The sequence below is a fragment of the Cornus florida genome, unplaced genomic scaffold (genome assembly GCF_030987335.1).
Source record: "Cornus florida cultivar Cherokee Brave unplaced genomic scaffold, ASM3098733v1 CherokeeBrave_3.0.0_Hap2_Chr05, whole genome shotgun sequence".
NCBI classification, from domain to species: Eukaryota; Viridiplantae; Streptophyta; class Magnoliopsida; order Cornales; family Cornaceae; genus Cornus; species Cornus florida.
In genome coordinates, this window is record NW_026775575.1 from 13,506,267 (window position 1) to 13,523,348 (window position 17,082).

At 39.1% G+C, this 17,082-nt stretch overlaps 1 protein-coding gene across 7 annotated transcripts in view; it reads right to left on the minus strand.

Moving 5' to 3' along the window:
• LOC132306128 (tRNA dimethylallyltransferase 2) overlaps positions 1-17,082 on the minus strand; it is a 73,506-nt gene that overhangs the window by 8,004 nt on the left and 48,420 nt on the right. For 3 of the 7 annotated variants that reach the window (XR_009481830.1, XM_059803369.1, XM_059803371.1), the window contains 4 exons: positions 15,932-16,046; positions 15,722-15,843; positions 12,614-12,688; positions 11,567-11,989 (listed from right to left, as the gene is read on the minus strand). Coding sequence is in view for 6 of the 7 variants with exons in the window: in XM_059803369.1 (XP_059659352.1) it covers positions 11,567-11,989; positions 12,614-12,688; positions 15,722-15,843; positions 15,932-16,046 (735 nt within the window). In the remaining variant the exon portion in view is untranslated. The remainder of the gene's footprint in view (positions 1-11,566; positions 11,990-12,613; positions 12,689-15,721; positions 15,844-15,931; positions 16,047-17,082) is intronic. The other 4 variants (XM_059803370.1, XM_059803372.1, XM_059803373.1 and 1 more) reach the window with 2 other exon arrangements.

Sequence of the window (17,082 nt, forward strand, 5' to 3'; positions counted from 1 at the left end):
GGTTGATTTATGTAGCTTGATTGCAGGGATTATTATTCTTTCTTAATGTATAGTTGAATATAGAGATTATATTATTCTTTCCTACTGTATAGCTTGATTATAGGGATTATATTATTTCCTTTGTAATCCAATATTCTGTATATCTCTTCTATAAATACAAGGGACAGTAGTCCTATTGGGATATGCAAAACATATCAAATTACATGGTATCAGAGCCATAATCATTCTCTTCTCCAGGAATTAATCATTCTTTTTTTTTTTTTTTTTTCTCTTCTCCAAACCAGCAGCATGTCTTCTTCTGACAGCACAACGCCCTCATCTCCCTCTCCTGCCTCCAACTTCACCACTTCATATTCATCTCTCTTGGCTGCACCTCTGTCTACTCCCACCCCGCTTCACCATATCTCCCATCTAGTCTCCATTAAACTTGACCGCTCCAACTATCTCCTATGGAAAAGTCAGTTTCTTCCTATTCTTCGTTCTCATGATCTCCTCTGTCATGTTGATGGCTCTCTCTCTCCACCGTCTGACAACATTCAGAAAACCGATGATAAAGGTGTTGTTATTAATGTTCGTAATCCCGCGTTTACATCTTGGGCTTGCGCTGATCAACTTCTCTTAAGCTGGATCAATGCCACCCTTACCGAAGCTGTTCTTGCTCAAGTTATTGGGCTACCCACTTCTCGTGACGTCTGGCTTGCTTTGGAAAAAGCTTTCTCTGCCTCCTCTAGCCAACGCTCTCTCTCCTTGCGCTTTCATCTTCAAAACCTCAAACGAGGGACTTGTTCTATCACTGACTATCTACATGAAATTAAGGGCATTTCGGATACTCTTGCAGCCATCCAACAACCTCTCTCCGAATCTGATCTTGTTTTACATGTCCTCACCGGTCTTGGCCCTGACTGAGTCTTTTTGTATGGCGATTGTGGTTCACTCTGACCCCATTTCCTTTGTTGAATTACAATCTCTTCTCCTCTCTTATGAGCTCCATCTCTCTCATACCACAAATATGTCTCAGCAAACTATTCAAAACACGGCCTTTGTAGCAACATGTGGCGGCCGTGGTGGTTGCGGTGGTCATGGTTATCGAGGTGGCCGTGGTCGAAACTCTCCAAATTCTTCTAATTTTTCTTCAAACCCCTCTGGCCAACTTCCAGTGGTCATGGTTGCTCCTCCTATGCCTCTTCTGGCCCTCGTTCCAACAGTGGCATTCTTGGCTCTGCTCCTTCGAACATTTGCCAGATTTGTGGTGGTCGCGATCATACTGCACTCCGCTGCTATAACCATTTTGATCAGACTTATCAGGCTGATGACTTACCATCGGCCTTTGTTGTGATGCATCTCCATTCTCAAGATCATCAGTGGTACCTAGACACTGGCACCACCAATCGCCACCAATCATTTGACTGCTAATGTTAAGTCCTTTGAGTCACCCAGTGAGTATCTTGGCAGCGACTCCATAAGTGTGGGTAATGGACAAACTATACCTATAACTCATACTGGTAAAATTACTCTCACTACTCCTTCCTCTTTAACTCTTAAAAATGTCTTTTGTGGTCCTTATATTCAGAAAAATCTTATCTCTGTCGCTCAACTCACTCATGATCTTAATTGTTATTTTGTTTTTCATTCTCGTGGTTTTGTTATAAAAATTGCGCAACGGGGAAAATCCTACTCCACGATCTATGTGAAGGTGGTCTTTACCCTCTCTCAGTATCCCTCTGGTCCATATGTGTCTCCTCCTCATACCGCTCTTATCAGCCGTCGCACATCTGGAGATGTCTAGCATATGCGATTAGGCCATCCCCATTATCAAATCCTCCGACGTCACCATTGACAGATGTTGCTCAACTAAATTTATTTGTCCTAGTTGTTTAGTTGGCAAAATGTCTAAACTTCCCTTTAGTTTTTTCAGACGCTAAATTTTCATTCCCTCTAGAGATTTTATATACTGCTTTATGGAGCACTGCTCCTATTATGTCTCGTGATGGCTATCGTTATTATCTCTTATTAATTGATGGATTTTCTCGTTTCAGTTGGTTATATCCATTAACTTGTAAGAGTGAAGTTTTTCCGTGCATTTTAAATCCATGATTGAGAATGCATTATCTGCCAAAACCAAAACTCTCCAATCTGACAGTGGCGGAGAATACACCGGCAAAATTTTTGTTCATTTATTAAATTTGTGAAATAGTTACAGTGCAATGAGAGAGAGAAAATGCATAAGAGACGCAGCCATCAGTTTATCTTATTATATCAACCCTAAACATAAAAGGGTATATATACAAACACAAGAAAGGCCTATTTGCATAATGGCCACAAACTCTATATATAATTACAATCTAACCCCAACATAAATATATATCTTCATATAAATGTTGTAACAAAATTTAAATGGAATACAACACCAATTCTCTTGCCCAAAAACCCCTTAGCAAAATGGTGTTGCGGAACGAAAGCATCGCCATGTTGTTCACATGGGTCTTGCCTTTTTAAACCAAGCGTGACTTCCCAAAACCTTTTAGGTTGAGAAATTTCAAGCATCAATTTATATCATTAATTGGCTTCCCACCAAAGTTCTTGACAATAAATCTCCCATGAAGTTTTGTTTGGCTCTTCACCCACTTACGATAATTTGCGTGTGTTTGGTTGTGCATGTTACCCTTATTTAGCCTCCTATAACACTCATAAATTTCAGCCTCGCACTAGCCAATGTGTCTTTTGGGATATAGCACTCGTTATAAAGGATATAAATGTTTTAATACTCTCACAAATCGTCTCTACATCTCTCGTCATGCGGATTTTGATGAGACTCTCTTTCCATATCCTTCCCTTACCAACTTAGTCTCGTCTTCTCTGGTCTCTCCGCCGGTCTATCTTCAATGGTTATCCCCGAACTCATTGTCTAATTCCTCTATCGTGGCTTCTAATCCACTTGTGCCACCTCCCTCGCTCGAGTCTCTCTCTCCTTGCATTGAGCTTTCTTCCTCTCCCACGTCTCATCACAATCTGTCTCCATCATCTATCGAACATGCCTCTCCACCACCTTCTCCCATTTTGGAACCTCATCCCCCTCATACTACCTCTACACATCCCATGATCACCCGATCTAAGTTGGGCATCCGGAAACCAAAAGCTTTGCTAGCTACCAAACACCCGCTGCCCTATTGCCTTCTTTCAACTTTATCCGACATTCCCCCGGATCCCACATCTTTTACGGTTGCTGTTAAACATGCTCATTGGCGTGAGGCTATGACTGAAGAGTTTAATGCTCTTCTTAAAAAATCATATATGGACTCTTGTTCCTCGCCAACCTCACATGAATGTTCTCGGGTGTAAATGGATGTTTCGTACCAAACAGAAACTAGATGGTACTACTGAACGATGTAAGGTCCGATTGGTTGCTAAAGGTTTTCATCAACAACCCGGGGTTGACTTTGATGAAACCTTTAGTCCAGCTGTCAAACACCCCACAATTCGCCTCATTTTATTATTGGCTTGTACTTTCTCTTGGCCTCTTCGCCAGTTGGATGTTAAAAATGCATTTTTGCATGGTGATCTTACTGACATTATTTTCTATATTCAACTATACATTAGGAAAGAATAATAATCCCTGCAATCAACCTAGAATCAAGGAATCAAGCTCCATAAATCAACCTAGAATCAAGGTGGCTGATTTATATCTTTACAGCAAGTGCCCTTGCTTCATTTGTGAAGTCATGCTTTTCAATTCTATATATATATTTCTTGGTCACGTAACAGATTTCTTTCCTTCTCGATTTGTAGTGGAGAGGTTTAAATACTTAAGGAAGAATGTCTAGGGTGATATTCCCTTAGTGAAGACAATTCTTACTTCTGCTCGTCTGCAAGCTATTGCGTCCAATCTCCCTTGCAAAGGTGCATCGATTGAAACTCCTCCTGGGGTGGAACCTTTAGCTCAAGATCAGGCTCCCCAACAAACACACTCAGAGTCGACCATGGAGCTTCTTCCTGCCAAGTCAAGAGCTACCAAGAAGGACAAACAGAAGGCAGCAGATTGGCTATGTAAGGCCGGACACAGTGTGTCGCTCGATAAGCAGAAGGGAATAGTGGTCAATCCACTGCTCTCCAAGTCTCCAGCTAAAGGTGCGCCACCAGCCAAACAACAAAATTTGATGGATGGCGCTTTTAAGGACAAAAGCGCTTTTTCTGCTAGCATAATCCCCGCTGGGCTTGATGAGGCAATTCTTGGTCATGGTCTTGCTGGGTCCAAAGATCCTTGCGTCCCAGATTTTAAGAATGCTGATGGCTCCCAGATCATTCAGGGAGATTCTGTCGTTCTTAATCCCAGTGTCATGATGGCACTTATTTGGGGGCTCTGGCCTCCCAGAGATGAAATTCTACAGCAGCACATCAATTGTGATGATTTGCTTGCCAATGCTCCCCATTCCATTATGGAGGTAATTGATAAGTTCACTTGTGGATTAACTTGATGCTTATTTTCCTCAACTGATGTTCTGGAAATCTTCCTTTGCAGAGCGTCTTCTACGTGTTTTCCCTTTGCAAGGCTTTAGAAGCAGAGTCCTTAAAAATGACTCAGACTGAAAATCAGCAAAAGACGATTGAGAACCTTGAGGCCACTGAGAAGAAGCTCAAGGAGAAACAGAAGTCCCTCGAGTACTTTGCCAATCGGGCCGAGGACTGAGTCCAAGGCAGCCGAGCTTGACCTTGAGCTGACTGCCTCCCATGCCATTCTACGGACTTGTAAGACTGGGGGGATGCAAATGTTTAAACGTTACAGAAGATTCGTTAGATTCATTATGCCTTGGGCTTTCGGTTTGGATTCAAGCAGGGCGCTCAACCTGAACGCATCCCAAGACGTACACAAACACCAAGGTCAAGAGGGACCCTAAGGATCTGAACCTAAAAAATCGACTATCTCCTCTATAGATTTACAATTTCTCCCTATAACCCAAAAAAAAATAGAGCTAATAATAAGAAACTTAATAGTCCCAATAGGAGATTCCTCTCCATCAAAGGATCTTCTATTCCACTCCTTCCATAAGCACCACCAAATGTAAAAAGACATCCCTGTTCAATAATCATGAGCTATATGATCCCAAGTGACACCCTCTCCAAGCATCAGTCAAGCCTCTCAAAGACCAAGGCATGGACCCACTGAACACCAAACAAGCCAAAGATAAGAACCCAACAGTCATAAGCCAGCAGGCAATGCATAAGGAGGTGATCAACTGACTTTTCATCCCTCGTGCAAATGCAACACCAAGCGACAGTAACCTGTCTTCTCCTTCTCAGGTTATCAAGTGTCAAGAACTTGCCCTGCTGTCCAAACAAAAAAGACAACCTTTAGAGGAGCCTAGAGCACCAGACTGTTTTCCAAGGGAAAACAGCCCCTGAGAAGTCCGAAAGGCATTTAAACAAAGAACGTACGTCAAATCTCCCCTGAGGGGAAGGCACCCAAACAAGAGTATCCGGACCTCCACCAACAACCTCCTGTCTGTACAAAAGCTCCAACAGACCAAGAACATCATCCAGCTCCCAACCTTGGAAATGTCGCAGGAAGTGCACTGTGGAAAGATCTAGGCTGAATTGTTAGGAAATTAGTTAGGAAGGATTTTTAGGAATTATCCATAGTTAGATAGTTGACTTTTTAAAATTTTACATAAGTAGTTCCTATATTATAGGAATAATAATCTGTATATATCTTTTCCTTAAATAGAATTTGTAATACACTTCTATATATATAGGCCTGTAAACTAACATATGTGATATGAAAACAGAATATCAGAATTTATTCTTTTTCACCTTTGTGTTCATGTTATCAGAGCCGCCCTAGGACGGTAAATTACTCCATTGTTCTACTGTTTATCCGATAAAATCAGCAAACATTCATCGTTAATTCTGGTCGTTTATACCAAAATTATAGAAGACTTATTCTTCTATTTCTCTTCGTCGTTTCTGGACGAATTCTTTGGTTAGATCCGCGATGTCTGGAATCTCCACTGAGAAAGTTTTGGTTGATTCTTCAAATGATCGGAAATCCTAGATCACTTCATTCGGTTCAGGTGACAACCCAATCCTCCAAATTACCACTCATCAGCTGAATGGACAGAATTTTCTATGGTGGTCTCAATCCGTAAAGTTGTTCGTCCGAGGGCGGGGGAAGATTGGTTATTTAACTAGTGCAAAGCAGGCCCCAAAGGAAGATGATCCAGCATTCCATTTGGGATGCAGAAAATTCCATGCTTATGTCATGGCTAGTGAACTCCATGGAATTGAAGATAGGCCAGACATTTATGTATCTCTCGACTGCCAAAGAATTATGGGACGCAGTGAGTGAGACATACTCAGACTTAGGCAATTCCGCATAAGTTAATGAAATTAAAACAAGGATCCTAGAAACAAGACACGGAGATCAGACTGTTACAAAGTATTACAACATATTACAAGGTTTGTGGCAAGAACTTGACCTCTTTTATGATTTTGAATGGAATTGTGCAGGTGATAGTGCCTAGTTCAAGAAAACAGTTGAGAAGGACTGTGTATTTGGATATTTGGCTGGACTCAATGCTGAGTTAGACAAAGTCAGAAGACGTATTCTAGGCAAAGAGCCGCTGCCTACCACTAAAGAAGTCTCGGAAGTTAGGAGGGAAGAAAGCAGCAGGTTGGTGATGATGGGAAAGAAATCCTCTAGCACTCATAGTGAGAACTCTGCACTCAATGTAACAGCCACTGAAATGGCAGTAGCTGCAGTTAATCTAAAACCAACAAATCACCCACAGCGGAAGATTGAAGAGAAAACCACGATCTGATGTGATTTCCATAACAAACCAAGGCACACACGAAAAACATGCTGGAAACTACATGAAAACCAGCAAATTGGAAGGTAGACAGATTTGGAGACAAGAATGGGCATGGAATGCAGGCTACTACTGAAACCGAGACATCCCCATTCAATAAGGAGCAGCTTGATCATCTCTCCAAACTGCTGAACCAAACTCAGGTTTCAAGTGTCTCCTCAGGTTCTCTTGCCCAAAAAGGTAGCTCTTTAAGTGCTCTCACTAGTTCTTTAAAACCGGCACCTTGCATCATTGATTCTGGTGCATCTGATGATATGACTAGTTTATCACATTTGTGTAGTACATATTTTCCAAGTTCTGGTCACTTAAAAATTCGTATTGCTGAAGTTAGTTTGTCTCCAGTTGCAGGAAAAGGTTCTATAGTTGTCTTAGAAAACCTTGTTTTAAAATCTGTCCTCTATGTACCTAACATTTTGTGCAATCTTTTATCAGTTAGTAAACTCACCAAGGATTCTAACTGTGTTGTCAAATTTCTCGATTCTCACTGTGAATTTCGGGAACTATATTCGGGGAAGATGATTGGCAGTGCTAGGATGGTTGATGGACTCTATTATTTTGATAATGAAATCTTCGAGGGTGGACAAGCTCAAGCTGCAAGTAGTAGTGATATTTCTATTTCTGTTAAAAGTCAAATAATGTTATGGCACTATAGGTCAGGTCGACCCAGTTTCTCTTACTTAAAACATTTGTTTCCATCCCTGTTCAAAAATTTAAATCCTTTGTTATTTCAATGTGAATCTTGTCAATTATCAAAGCATCATTGTGTTTCTTATCCTTCTCATTTATATCAAGCATCCAAACCATTTTATTTTATTCATAGTGATGTGTGGGGGCCTTCTCGAGTTACTAATGTGACTGGAACTAGGTAGTTCATAATTTTCATTGATGACCATACTAGAGTGTGTTGGGTATATCTTTTGAGAGGAAAGTCTGAGGCTACGAGAGTGTTTAAAGAGTTCTAAGCCATAATAAACCCGGATTTAAGTATTTAGAACCGACAATAGAAAAGAATTCTTCAACTCTTTTCTTGGTGATTGTTTGAAAGAAAAGGGTATTTTCCATCAGTCCACTTGCTTTGATACCCCACAGCAAAACAGGATAGCTGAGAGAAAAAACCGCCATTTACTTGACGTTGCAAGGGCAATAATGTTCACTATGGGGGTTCCTAAATATCTATGGGGTGAGGCTATTCATACAGCTTCATACTTGATCAACAGAATGCCAACTAAGGTGTTGAAATTTGAGACGCCCCTAAACAGCTGCTGTCAGTTTTTCCCCATATTAAAATCTTCAACTCATTACCTCTTAAAGTGTTTGGATGCACTGCTTTTGTACATGTTCATACACGGGACCGTTCAAAACTTGATCCTAGGGCTAAAAAGTGCGCGTTTGTTGGGTACTCTCCTAAACACAAGGGTATAAATGTTATAACCTCACCTCTAAAAAATTCTTTGTGAATATGGATGTGACCTTTTTTGACACTCAACCCTATTTCACCAAAAATTCTCTTCAGGGGGAGAGTAATGAGAGGGAAGACCATTTTTGGGTAGTGTTGGTCTCTTTACCATTGCCAAGTGTTTCACCAAACTCTACCTTACCTGCTAAAGCTACTGAACCCACTATTTCAACCTCTCCGAAGCCTATTGAGTTAAACATTATAGACTACACTTCAAGGGGGGAACCACTTCGAATCCAACCTCAATCTGAGCTCCGTGTTTACTCTTGAAGAAGGAAGGATTAAAAAAAAGAGCACCAACCTACTACCTGCCAAGAAAATTCTCCAGATAAAGGCAACTTGAATGAAACAGGTATTTCTGTCTTTAATCCATCTTTAATTCCTGAAACCAGCAATGAAGAGAGCCTTTCTCATGACCTTGACATTCTTATTGCACTTAGGAAGGGTACTCGCTCTTGTACCATGCATCCTATTGCTAAATATGTGTCCTACCATAGATTGTCTCCAAATTATAGAGTAACTCAAAATTATAGAGCTTTTACCACTAATCTCTCTAGTGTTTCAATTCCTAGAACTATACAGGAGGCCTTAAATCATACTGAGTGGAAAGCAGCTGTGATGGAAGAGATGAGGGCTATTGATAAGAACAAAACTTGGGAGATTGTTGAGTAGCCAATGGAGAAGAAGACCGTAGGCTGCAAATGGGGTGTTCATGGTCAAATATAAGGCTGATGGTAATATTGAGAGATACAAGGCGAGACTCGTAGCTAAAGGCTGCACCCAAACATATGGAATAGATTACCAGGAAACCTTTGCCCCGGTGGCAAAGGTAAATTATACGGGTGCTGTTGTCTCGTGCTGCAAGCTTGAGTTAGCCATTGCAGTAGTTAGATGTAAAGAATGCATTCTTAAATGGTGAGCTAGAGAAATACTGTTTATAAATCTACCACCGGGATTTGAAACTGATTTTGGAGCTGGAAAGGTGTGTAAATTGAAGAAATCACTATATGGTTAGAAACAATCACCCAGAGCATGGTTTGATCGATTCACTAAAGCTATCAAGGGTCATAGATATCGTCATAGGCTGATCACACTCTGTTCTACAAACATTCAACTGATGGTAAGATAGCCATACTTACTGTTTATGTGGATGACATAATCTTGACCAGAGATAATAAAAGAGAATTGGAGGATTTGAAGTCTTTTCTTGCAAAGGAATTTGAGATAAAAGATCATGGAGCTTTGAAATACTTCCTAGGAATGGAGTTTTCCAGATCCAAGAGAGGGATATTTGTCTCTCAAAGGAAGTATGTGTTGGATTTACTTATAGGGAAGTTATTGTCCTTCTAATGATGATTTCATAGATTTTTTTGGACCTTCTGGGTCCTTAGGTTTCAGTTCTGTTTTTGTATATGGGACGCGTTCCCCTTTTGAACGCTTTTTTCATTTCAATCCACATTTATTGATCAAAAAAAAATTACTTATGGAGACAGGTTTACTTGGCTGGTGGAAACACCTATGGAGCCCAATTTAAAGTTGCAGGCAGCAAGTGCAGAAAAAGTGGTGAACCAAGAGCAATTCCAAAGGCTGGTTGGAAGACTCATTTATCTTTCACACACTTGGCCAGATATTGCCTTTGCAGTGAGTGTAGCGAGTCAATTTATGCACTCACTAGGAGAAGAACACTTTGAGGTAGTCTAGCGGATTCTCAAATACCTAAAGGGATCAACTGGAAGAGGTTTGTTGTTTGAAAACCACGGCCATCTAAGGATTGAAGCCTGTACCGATGTTGATTGGGCAGGTAGTGTGACGGATAGAAGGTCTACTTCAGGTTACTGTACTTATGTGGTGGCAACTTGGTTACTTGGAGGAGCAAGAAGCAAACTGTTGTAGCAAGGAGTAGTGCAGAAGCTGAGTTCAGAGCAATTGCTCATGGAATTTGTTAACTTTTGTGGATGAAAAGACAACTTGAAGATCTTAAAATCTCAAGTCTGATGCCTATGAAGCTTTACTGTGATAATAAAGCTGCAATCAACATAGCTCACAATCCTGTCCAACATGATAGGACTAAGCATGTGGAAGTTGATCCACGTTTTATTAAGGAGAAATTGGAAGGAGTGATATGTATGCCCTATATTCCTACAAGAGAACAGGTAGCAAATATCCTCACTACAGGATTACCTAAGGGGAAATTTGACAATCTTACATGCAAGCTGGGAATGCAAGATATTTTTCGAGCCAGCTTGAGGGGGAGTGTGGAAAGATCTAGGCTGAATTGTTAGGAAATTAGTTAGGAAGGATTTTTAGGAATTATCCATAGTTAGATAGTTGACTTTTTTAAATTTTACATAAGTTGTTCCTATATTATAGGAATTATGATTTGTATATATCTTTTCCTTAGATAGAATTTGTAATACACTTCTATATATATAGGCCTGTAAACTAACATTTGTAATATGAAAACAGAATATCATAATTTATTCTTTTTCACCTTTGTGTTCATGCACATCCCAAGTAATCCTCCCGCTATCAAGTCAATAACAGTCGGCCACCAAACCGTGTCTATTAACGGCAATCCTGAATAGCCTAGGGAAGGAACAAGCCAATGGATGGTCACCACACCATAGCTCCTCCCAAAAACGAGTGCCCCTGCTCCAAAAACTGTTGCCTCAGCACTTTTTGACTAATGGAGCATATTGGTGAGAAGTTATGTGGACTTGAATTTTAATTTGAGTTGAAGTTGCTAGAGATGGATTTGAGTCTTGGAGTTGTTAATGGTTTAAGAAAGTAAACCTTATTTTGGTGAATGGTGGCTATTTCACATGCCAGGGGGAGCGGGCATGACAAGATACCTATTCAACCCCACTCCCCCTTCCTCGTCTAGATCTATTTCATATCTAAGAATCCATGTTTTTTTTTAATAAGTATATCTAAGAATCCATATGAGCATACCTTTGCACAACCTTAAAATAGAATATAAATATAAGATATTTTTCCATAAAAATTTATGAATAATTAAGATCTCATTCACACTATCTGTAAATAATAACTACAATGATTTAAAATACAGTATGAAGCATAGTCCAACATGCTTAATGGTGCCTAATGGGTAAAGAGGGGGGCTTCACTTGAATTTATGATAAATTTTCCAAAGAGAAAAGTTCAAAAATTACGTAAAATAAATACATTTATCACCAGGAGCAACCATGTCCAAGTAAAACACTATGTTACATGAGTATAATGTGCTTACTTGACGACGAACAAGTCTTCTTGTGTTGGCTTTTACTCTGTCAATGGCTTCTTCCAATAGAAGTTTCAGCTGGTTCTCACCGGAAGAATTCAGGATCTCTTTCATATTTTCTTTCAACAACTTACCAGCCTTGTTTATTGACATCTGGGAATGTCTGTCATCAGTCGAATCAATTTCTTTACAGTTCTGACCTTCAAAAAGGTGAACTCTCAGAAAATCCTCAAACTCACGGACACCAATAGCCTGTCGTAAACCTCGAGTATAATCTGCATTCAAGTTGTAAATGTCGTAGACTTCATTAAGCAAACCAGCATCAACCATGTGGTCTACCCTTTGTTCCACATATTGGTCCAATAGAGGAAGAGATGCGTCGACACATATAAAACAGCAATTATATCTACAATTATCAACACGACCCCAGTTCTGCCCTGCCACATGCAAATTAGCACATTATTCAAGAGTATTCATGTCAGCTTGGTTATATGTAGCCCTTAAAAAAAATATGGCTTTATCCACTAATTAATAATTATTGGTTCTACTTGCACTGTTCCATCCCACAAAATAGAATAGGATAAATCTGTAAAAGCCAATAAATAACATTATATTAAAACTTCTTCTTCTTCTTTTTCTTCTTCTTCTTCTTCTTCTTCTTTTTTCCCCAAGAATAATGGGGAACTCCAAATTTGCAGCTACCATTATGCAGCTTATAACTAAATTTTATGCTTTCAATACTTTTTTCAGTATTCAGATGCTATGTGAGTATCCACTGACAAAATATATAAAATTAAATAAATAAATAAAATAGAAAAATAGAACAGTGCCCTAGACTGTACATAAATCATGGAAAACATATAATATGTCAATCTAAAAGATGGTCTCAGTACAACAAATCTCAAGGAAAAAAACATCTTTTAGAAAGAAAAAAGCCTAGCCACACTGCATTTAAGCACTTAAGAGTGTGTCCAAAATCAATCCTACTCATCAAAATGAAAAGGATGCCTTATTCTAACATTAACCAATTATCCACATATAATAAGCAGTACAAACCTCCATGGCCGTCTCCTGAAGTAGTTTGCTGGGAAGAACACCAAAACTAGCATACAAGCTTAAGTATTTATTGATCTGCATAAGCAGTACCAATTAGAGTTACACCTATGATACAAAATAAAATATTCCACAAGGAAAATGCAACTGCAATAATATAAGTACACAGAAGACAATTGATCCAAGTTCCAACAGAAGACTAGTATGCAAGATTTTGGGACATTTTGCGAGAGAGAATCTAATTCAGCTCCAATTCAAAAACCATGGCAAGTACAGTGTTTCCCATAATATGAAAGCATTAACAATGTGCACCACCAAACACAGATAAAAAATAAAATTGATGCCAATCATTTTGAAATGTTTAATTTTCATAAGTTCATAATCTACAAGTCCTGTGTGCATGCACGTGTGTGTGCGCGTGCGTCTGTGTGTGTGTGTGTGAGAGAGAGAGAGAGAGATGTGTTTAATGGGTGAGTCAAATCTTTTAAAACATAGAAGCTCAATCTTTTAGACATTGCTTTAAATTCTCTGTAGTTGATGGAAAGTTCATCTTCCTTTGGTATGAATTTGGGATGCCTACGGGGGCAATTCAACATGTCTCCAGAGAGAATTATGCAAATCACTAAGCTGCCAAAGTGTAAAAGTAGCAGGGGAAAAGACTAATAGCTATTAGAGTTGTTTTAGAAGTACATATTCTAAATAAAGTACACGGGACACTCCTCAAATAGCATTACATGAAACTACAAAAAGCCTCGTTTGGGATTCGATAGCAGAAATGATACAATTGATACACAATCAAGAAAGCATATTAATAGGAGTAGAATTTAATGGAAATGTAGACGATGATACAATTGATAAAAAACGAGTTTCTCAAAATATAAACCAAAACAAGATACCCCAGCCACTTCACCTAGCTAGGCCATGCCCAATATTTGATGGAAGAATAGCAGAGAGAGATCGGCAACCAGCAAGAAAGCAACTCTAGTGGTCGCGTCAGCCATCTACGTACAGTTACATAGTTTTTTGGTCTTTCATATTCTAGGGTTTGGGTTTTTCTCTTCTTTTTCCTACTCAGATTAGGGTTACCAATTCTATCTTTTACTGTTTATTTTCTTTACAATCTCAAATTTGAACTAGGTTTTGAATAATTTTAACTTGGGTAGAGATTTTTATTTATTTATTATTTATTTTTTGTTGTATCATGCCATACCCGTATCCTTTTTTTTTTTAGATGTGCCGTACGCAGTAACTGTATCATATCGTATCTGCATCCAATATCTATATCCGTGCTTCGTAGCATAAAATAAAAATAAAATAACATTCAAACCAAAATTTATCTCCACTTGCCCCTTCTCCAGAACTAGAGGGGAGTTACATGCTGCCCATGCTTTGGGTCACACCTCGTTCTACATCAGAAAACCTGAAACTAGATTATGTGTACACCCTACCCAAGGGGAAAAAAGAAAAGAAAAATGAGTTTCTCAAAATATAAATCAAAACAAGATACCCCAGCCGCTTCACCTAGCTAGGCCATGCTCAATATTTGATGGAGGAATTGAAATAGCAGTGTACCACCAACAAGTACAACAAATTCTAACCCTAAAGGGTTGGCCCAGTGGCAAGCTCACTTGCCTTGGTGCCTCATGAAGCCTCAAGTTTGAGGTTCGACTCCCACTGGGTGTAAGCAATTCCTTGGGGCTACGCCTCCGTAGCTATACTCCGTGACTTACCCGGCCCAGGATGGGGAGGCGCCCTTCCTGGGTCCCCAAGGATTAGTCGGGGCGGAGCCCCAGACAACCCAGGTTAATCGAAAAAAGAACAAAAAAAAAAAAAAGGTACAACAAAGTCTTAATTTAACAATTTCCCAACCGCAAGTTCTCCAACGAGCGGAACCATGTTTATCTTTTACGTTCTTTTTCCTATACTATCTCTATGTTTCATACAAACAACAGATTTCTACATTAGTTTGGCAACATGGCTCAATTATAAGACCGAATAAAAATTGTTAAAATTGGATGCGGAAATAAGAAATGCAAATAGGAAAAGAGAAGAGAGAAAGATGGAGAACACAAGCATATACATGGTTCGCACTAAGGCCTACATCTATGGACAAAGAGCCACTAAGGGCTACATTTTTCTTATTCAGATCTATATATTGCATGAGTAAAAGGAGCCTATATATAGGCATGGTAAAGATAAGAATGTATGGAAAGTGTACAATAGTCAAAGGAGACACCATGATTGGTGGAGGATTTTGCTCCACCGTCATATGGAAATATTTATAATTGGAAGGAAATTGACCAGATCACCATGATTGGTGGAGGATTTTACTCCACAATTCTATAAAAATATTTATATATTTCAACACTCCCCCTCAAGTTGGAGCATAAATATCATAAATGCCCAAGTTGCTAAAGAAACGCCTTGAAAGATGATGAAAAGGTGTCCGGAACAACGAAGGGAAAAGTCGGAACTAAGCCAGGAAATGGCCGGAATTAAGCCGGGAAATGGCTGGAATTATGCTGGGTAAAAGCCGGGAACAACGCCGGGAAATGGCCGGAGCTGCGCTAGGAAAAAAGCCGGAACAACGAAGGGAAATGGCCGGAACTATGCCGGAACAATGCCGGGAAAGGAATATGAAGACATAGAGAATATGCTCCATGATAATAATTCCAATACTCCCCCTCAAATTTTAGATGGGATTACAAGAAGAACTTGGCTTTGATACCGTGTTAAAATTGGATGTGGAAATAAGAAATGCAAATAGGAAAAAGGAAGAGAGAAAGATGGAGAACACAAGCATATACATGGTTCAGCACTAAGGCCTACATCCATGGATGAGCCACTAAGGGTTACATTTTTATTATTCAGATCTATATATTGCTTGAGTACAAGGAGCCTATATATAGGCATGGTAAAGATAAGAATATATGGAAGATGTACAATAGTCAAAGGAGGCACCATGATTGGTGGAGGATTTTTCTCCACAATTTTATAGAAATATTTATATATTTCAACAAAAATTGATAATCACAACTAAATTTATAATAAAAAGGAAACCTTGTATGGAAAGTTAAGGAAGAATAAATATAATTTAGATTAAATTCCCACCTTTCTTTGGTCATTTGGATGAATTCTATTTGCCGCAATTGGATCAAGATCTTTAAGACAGTCATAATTATAACTGAAACTAGTCGGTCCTAATTCCAGTACAGAATCTGGTATTTTATCTCCTGTGAGCAGAAAGTGAATTACTTTGCATTACATTGTGATATGTTATAAATAAATATTAAGATTTGAACCAAAAAGGTTGCTGTTTACCAGGAGGGTTGCTTGAGCAGTTTTTGTCCATATCTTCTACTGAATCATCCAGAAGGAATGGACTCAGAAGAGCCTGAGTGCGGTAAACAGAAGAAAAGCATAAATACATACCATGCTGCAAATGGAAATATAAACTTGGCAACCTTGTAATTGAGAACAAATTAATAGAATAAAACAATTAATGCTTTATAAAGAACATATAACTTCATGATCTGCAGTGCAAATAATAGATTGATTCACATATATATTACTACTTGTGGAAAGGACAATTAGAACAGCTAAACCTGCATGCATACAATCAACGAAAACTAGAGCATAAAAAGAATTTACTCCACGCAGAACGAAATTCAAAGGGAATATTTTTCTAAAAGATAACACCAGTAAAATGTCATAAAAACACAAACAAAATGCTTCAAAGACTGAGACGGTCAGCAACAAAAACAAGAGAATGTGTAGAGCATGCAACATGGAATGACATTATATTTAGCCATAACAACAAACTTCCCATGACAGAACTCAAGCAAATAATAATATTAAACCTCGGACCCAGTAAGAGTTTAAGAATAAGAATACAAAATGTTGCACTCCTCCGATACAGTAACTACTCAGAAGTTTTTGTCTCATTGGTCCAAATATCACCAGAAAGCTTGGCATTGGCATCTACATCACATATCCCACACAAAGCGCCGCCCCCCCAAAACCCCCCCCCCCCCCCCCCCCTCCCCTTTCCACACCTTTTAGCAGCCTTGTTACTTGTGCGACAGCTACCTTAGGTTGTTTGTGACATCGTGTGACGTTGCCTACATATGTTTTTCTGTGTTGCTATTTTGTGATCGAAAACAGGCATTTTCAAGTTTTACAATTTCTTTTTTACTCTTCTAGAGTGGGTAAATTTGGATAGCTGGTCTCCAACACCTAGAAGGGCTTGGGTAAAAATAAATAAAAATCTAACAGTGTCAGAATTATCCAGCGAGACATGTCATATTTATCCATAAGTGTAACACAACTATGATCATCAACGAACAACACGAAGTATCGAAATCCAAGATTAGAAGTAACTGAGCAAGAACTTCACACATCTGAATGAACAAGATTAAAAGGTGTTAAATCGGATTTATTACTACTAGCAGGATAATTGGAACGAATATGTT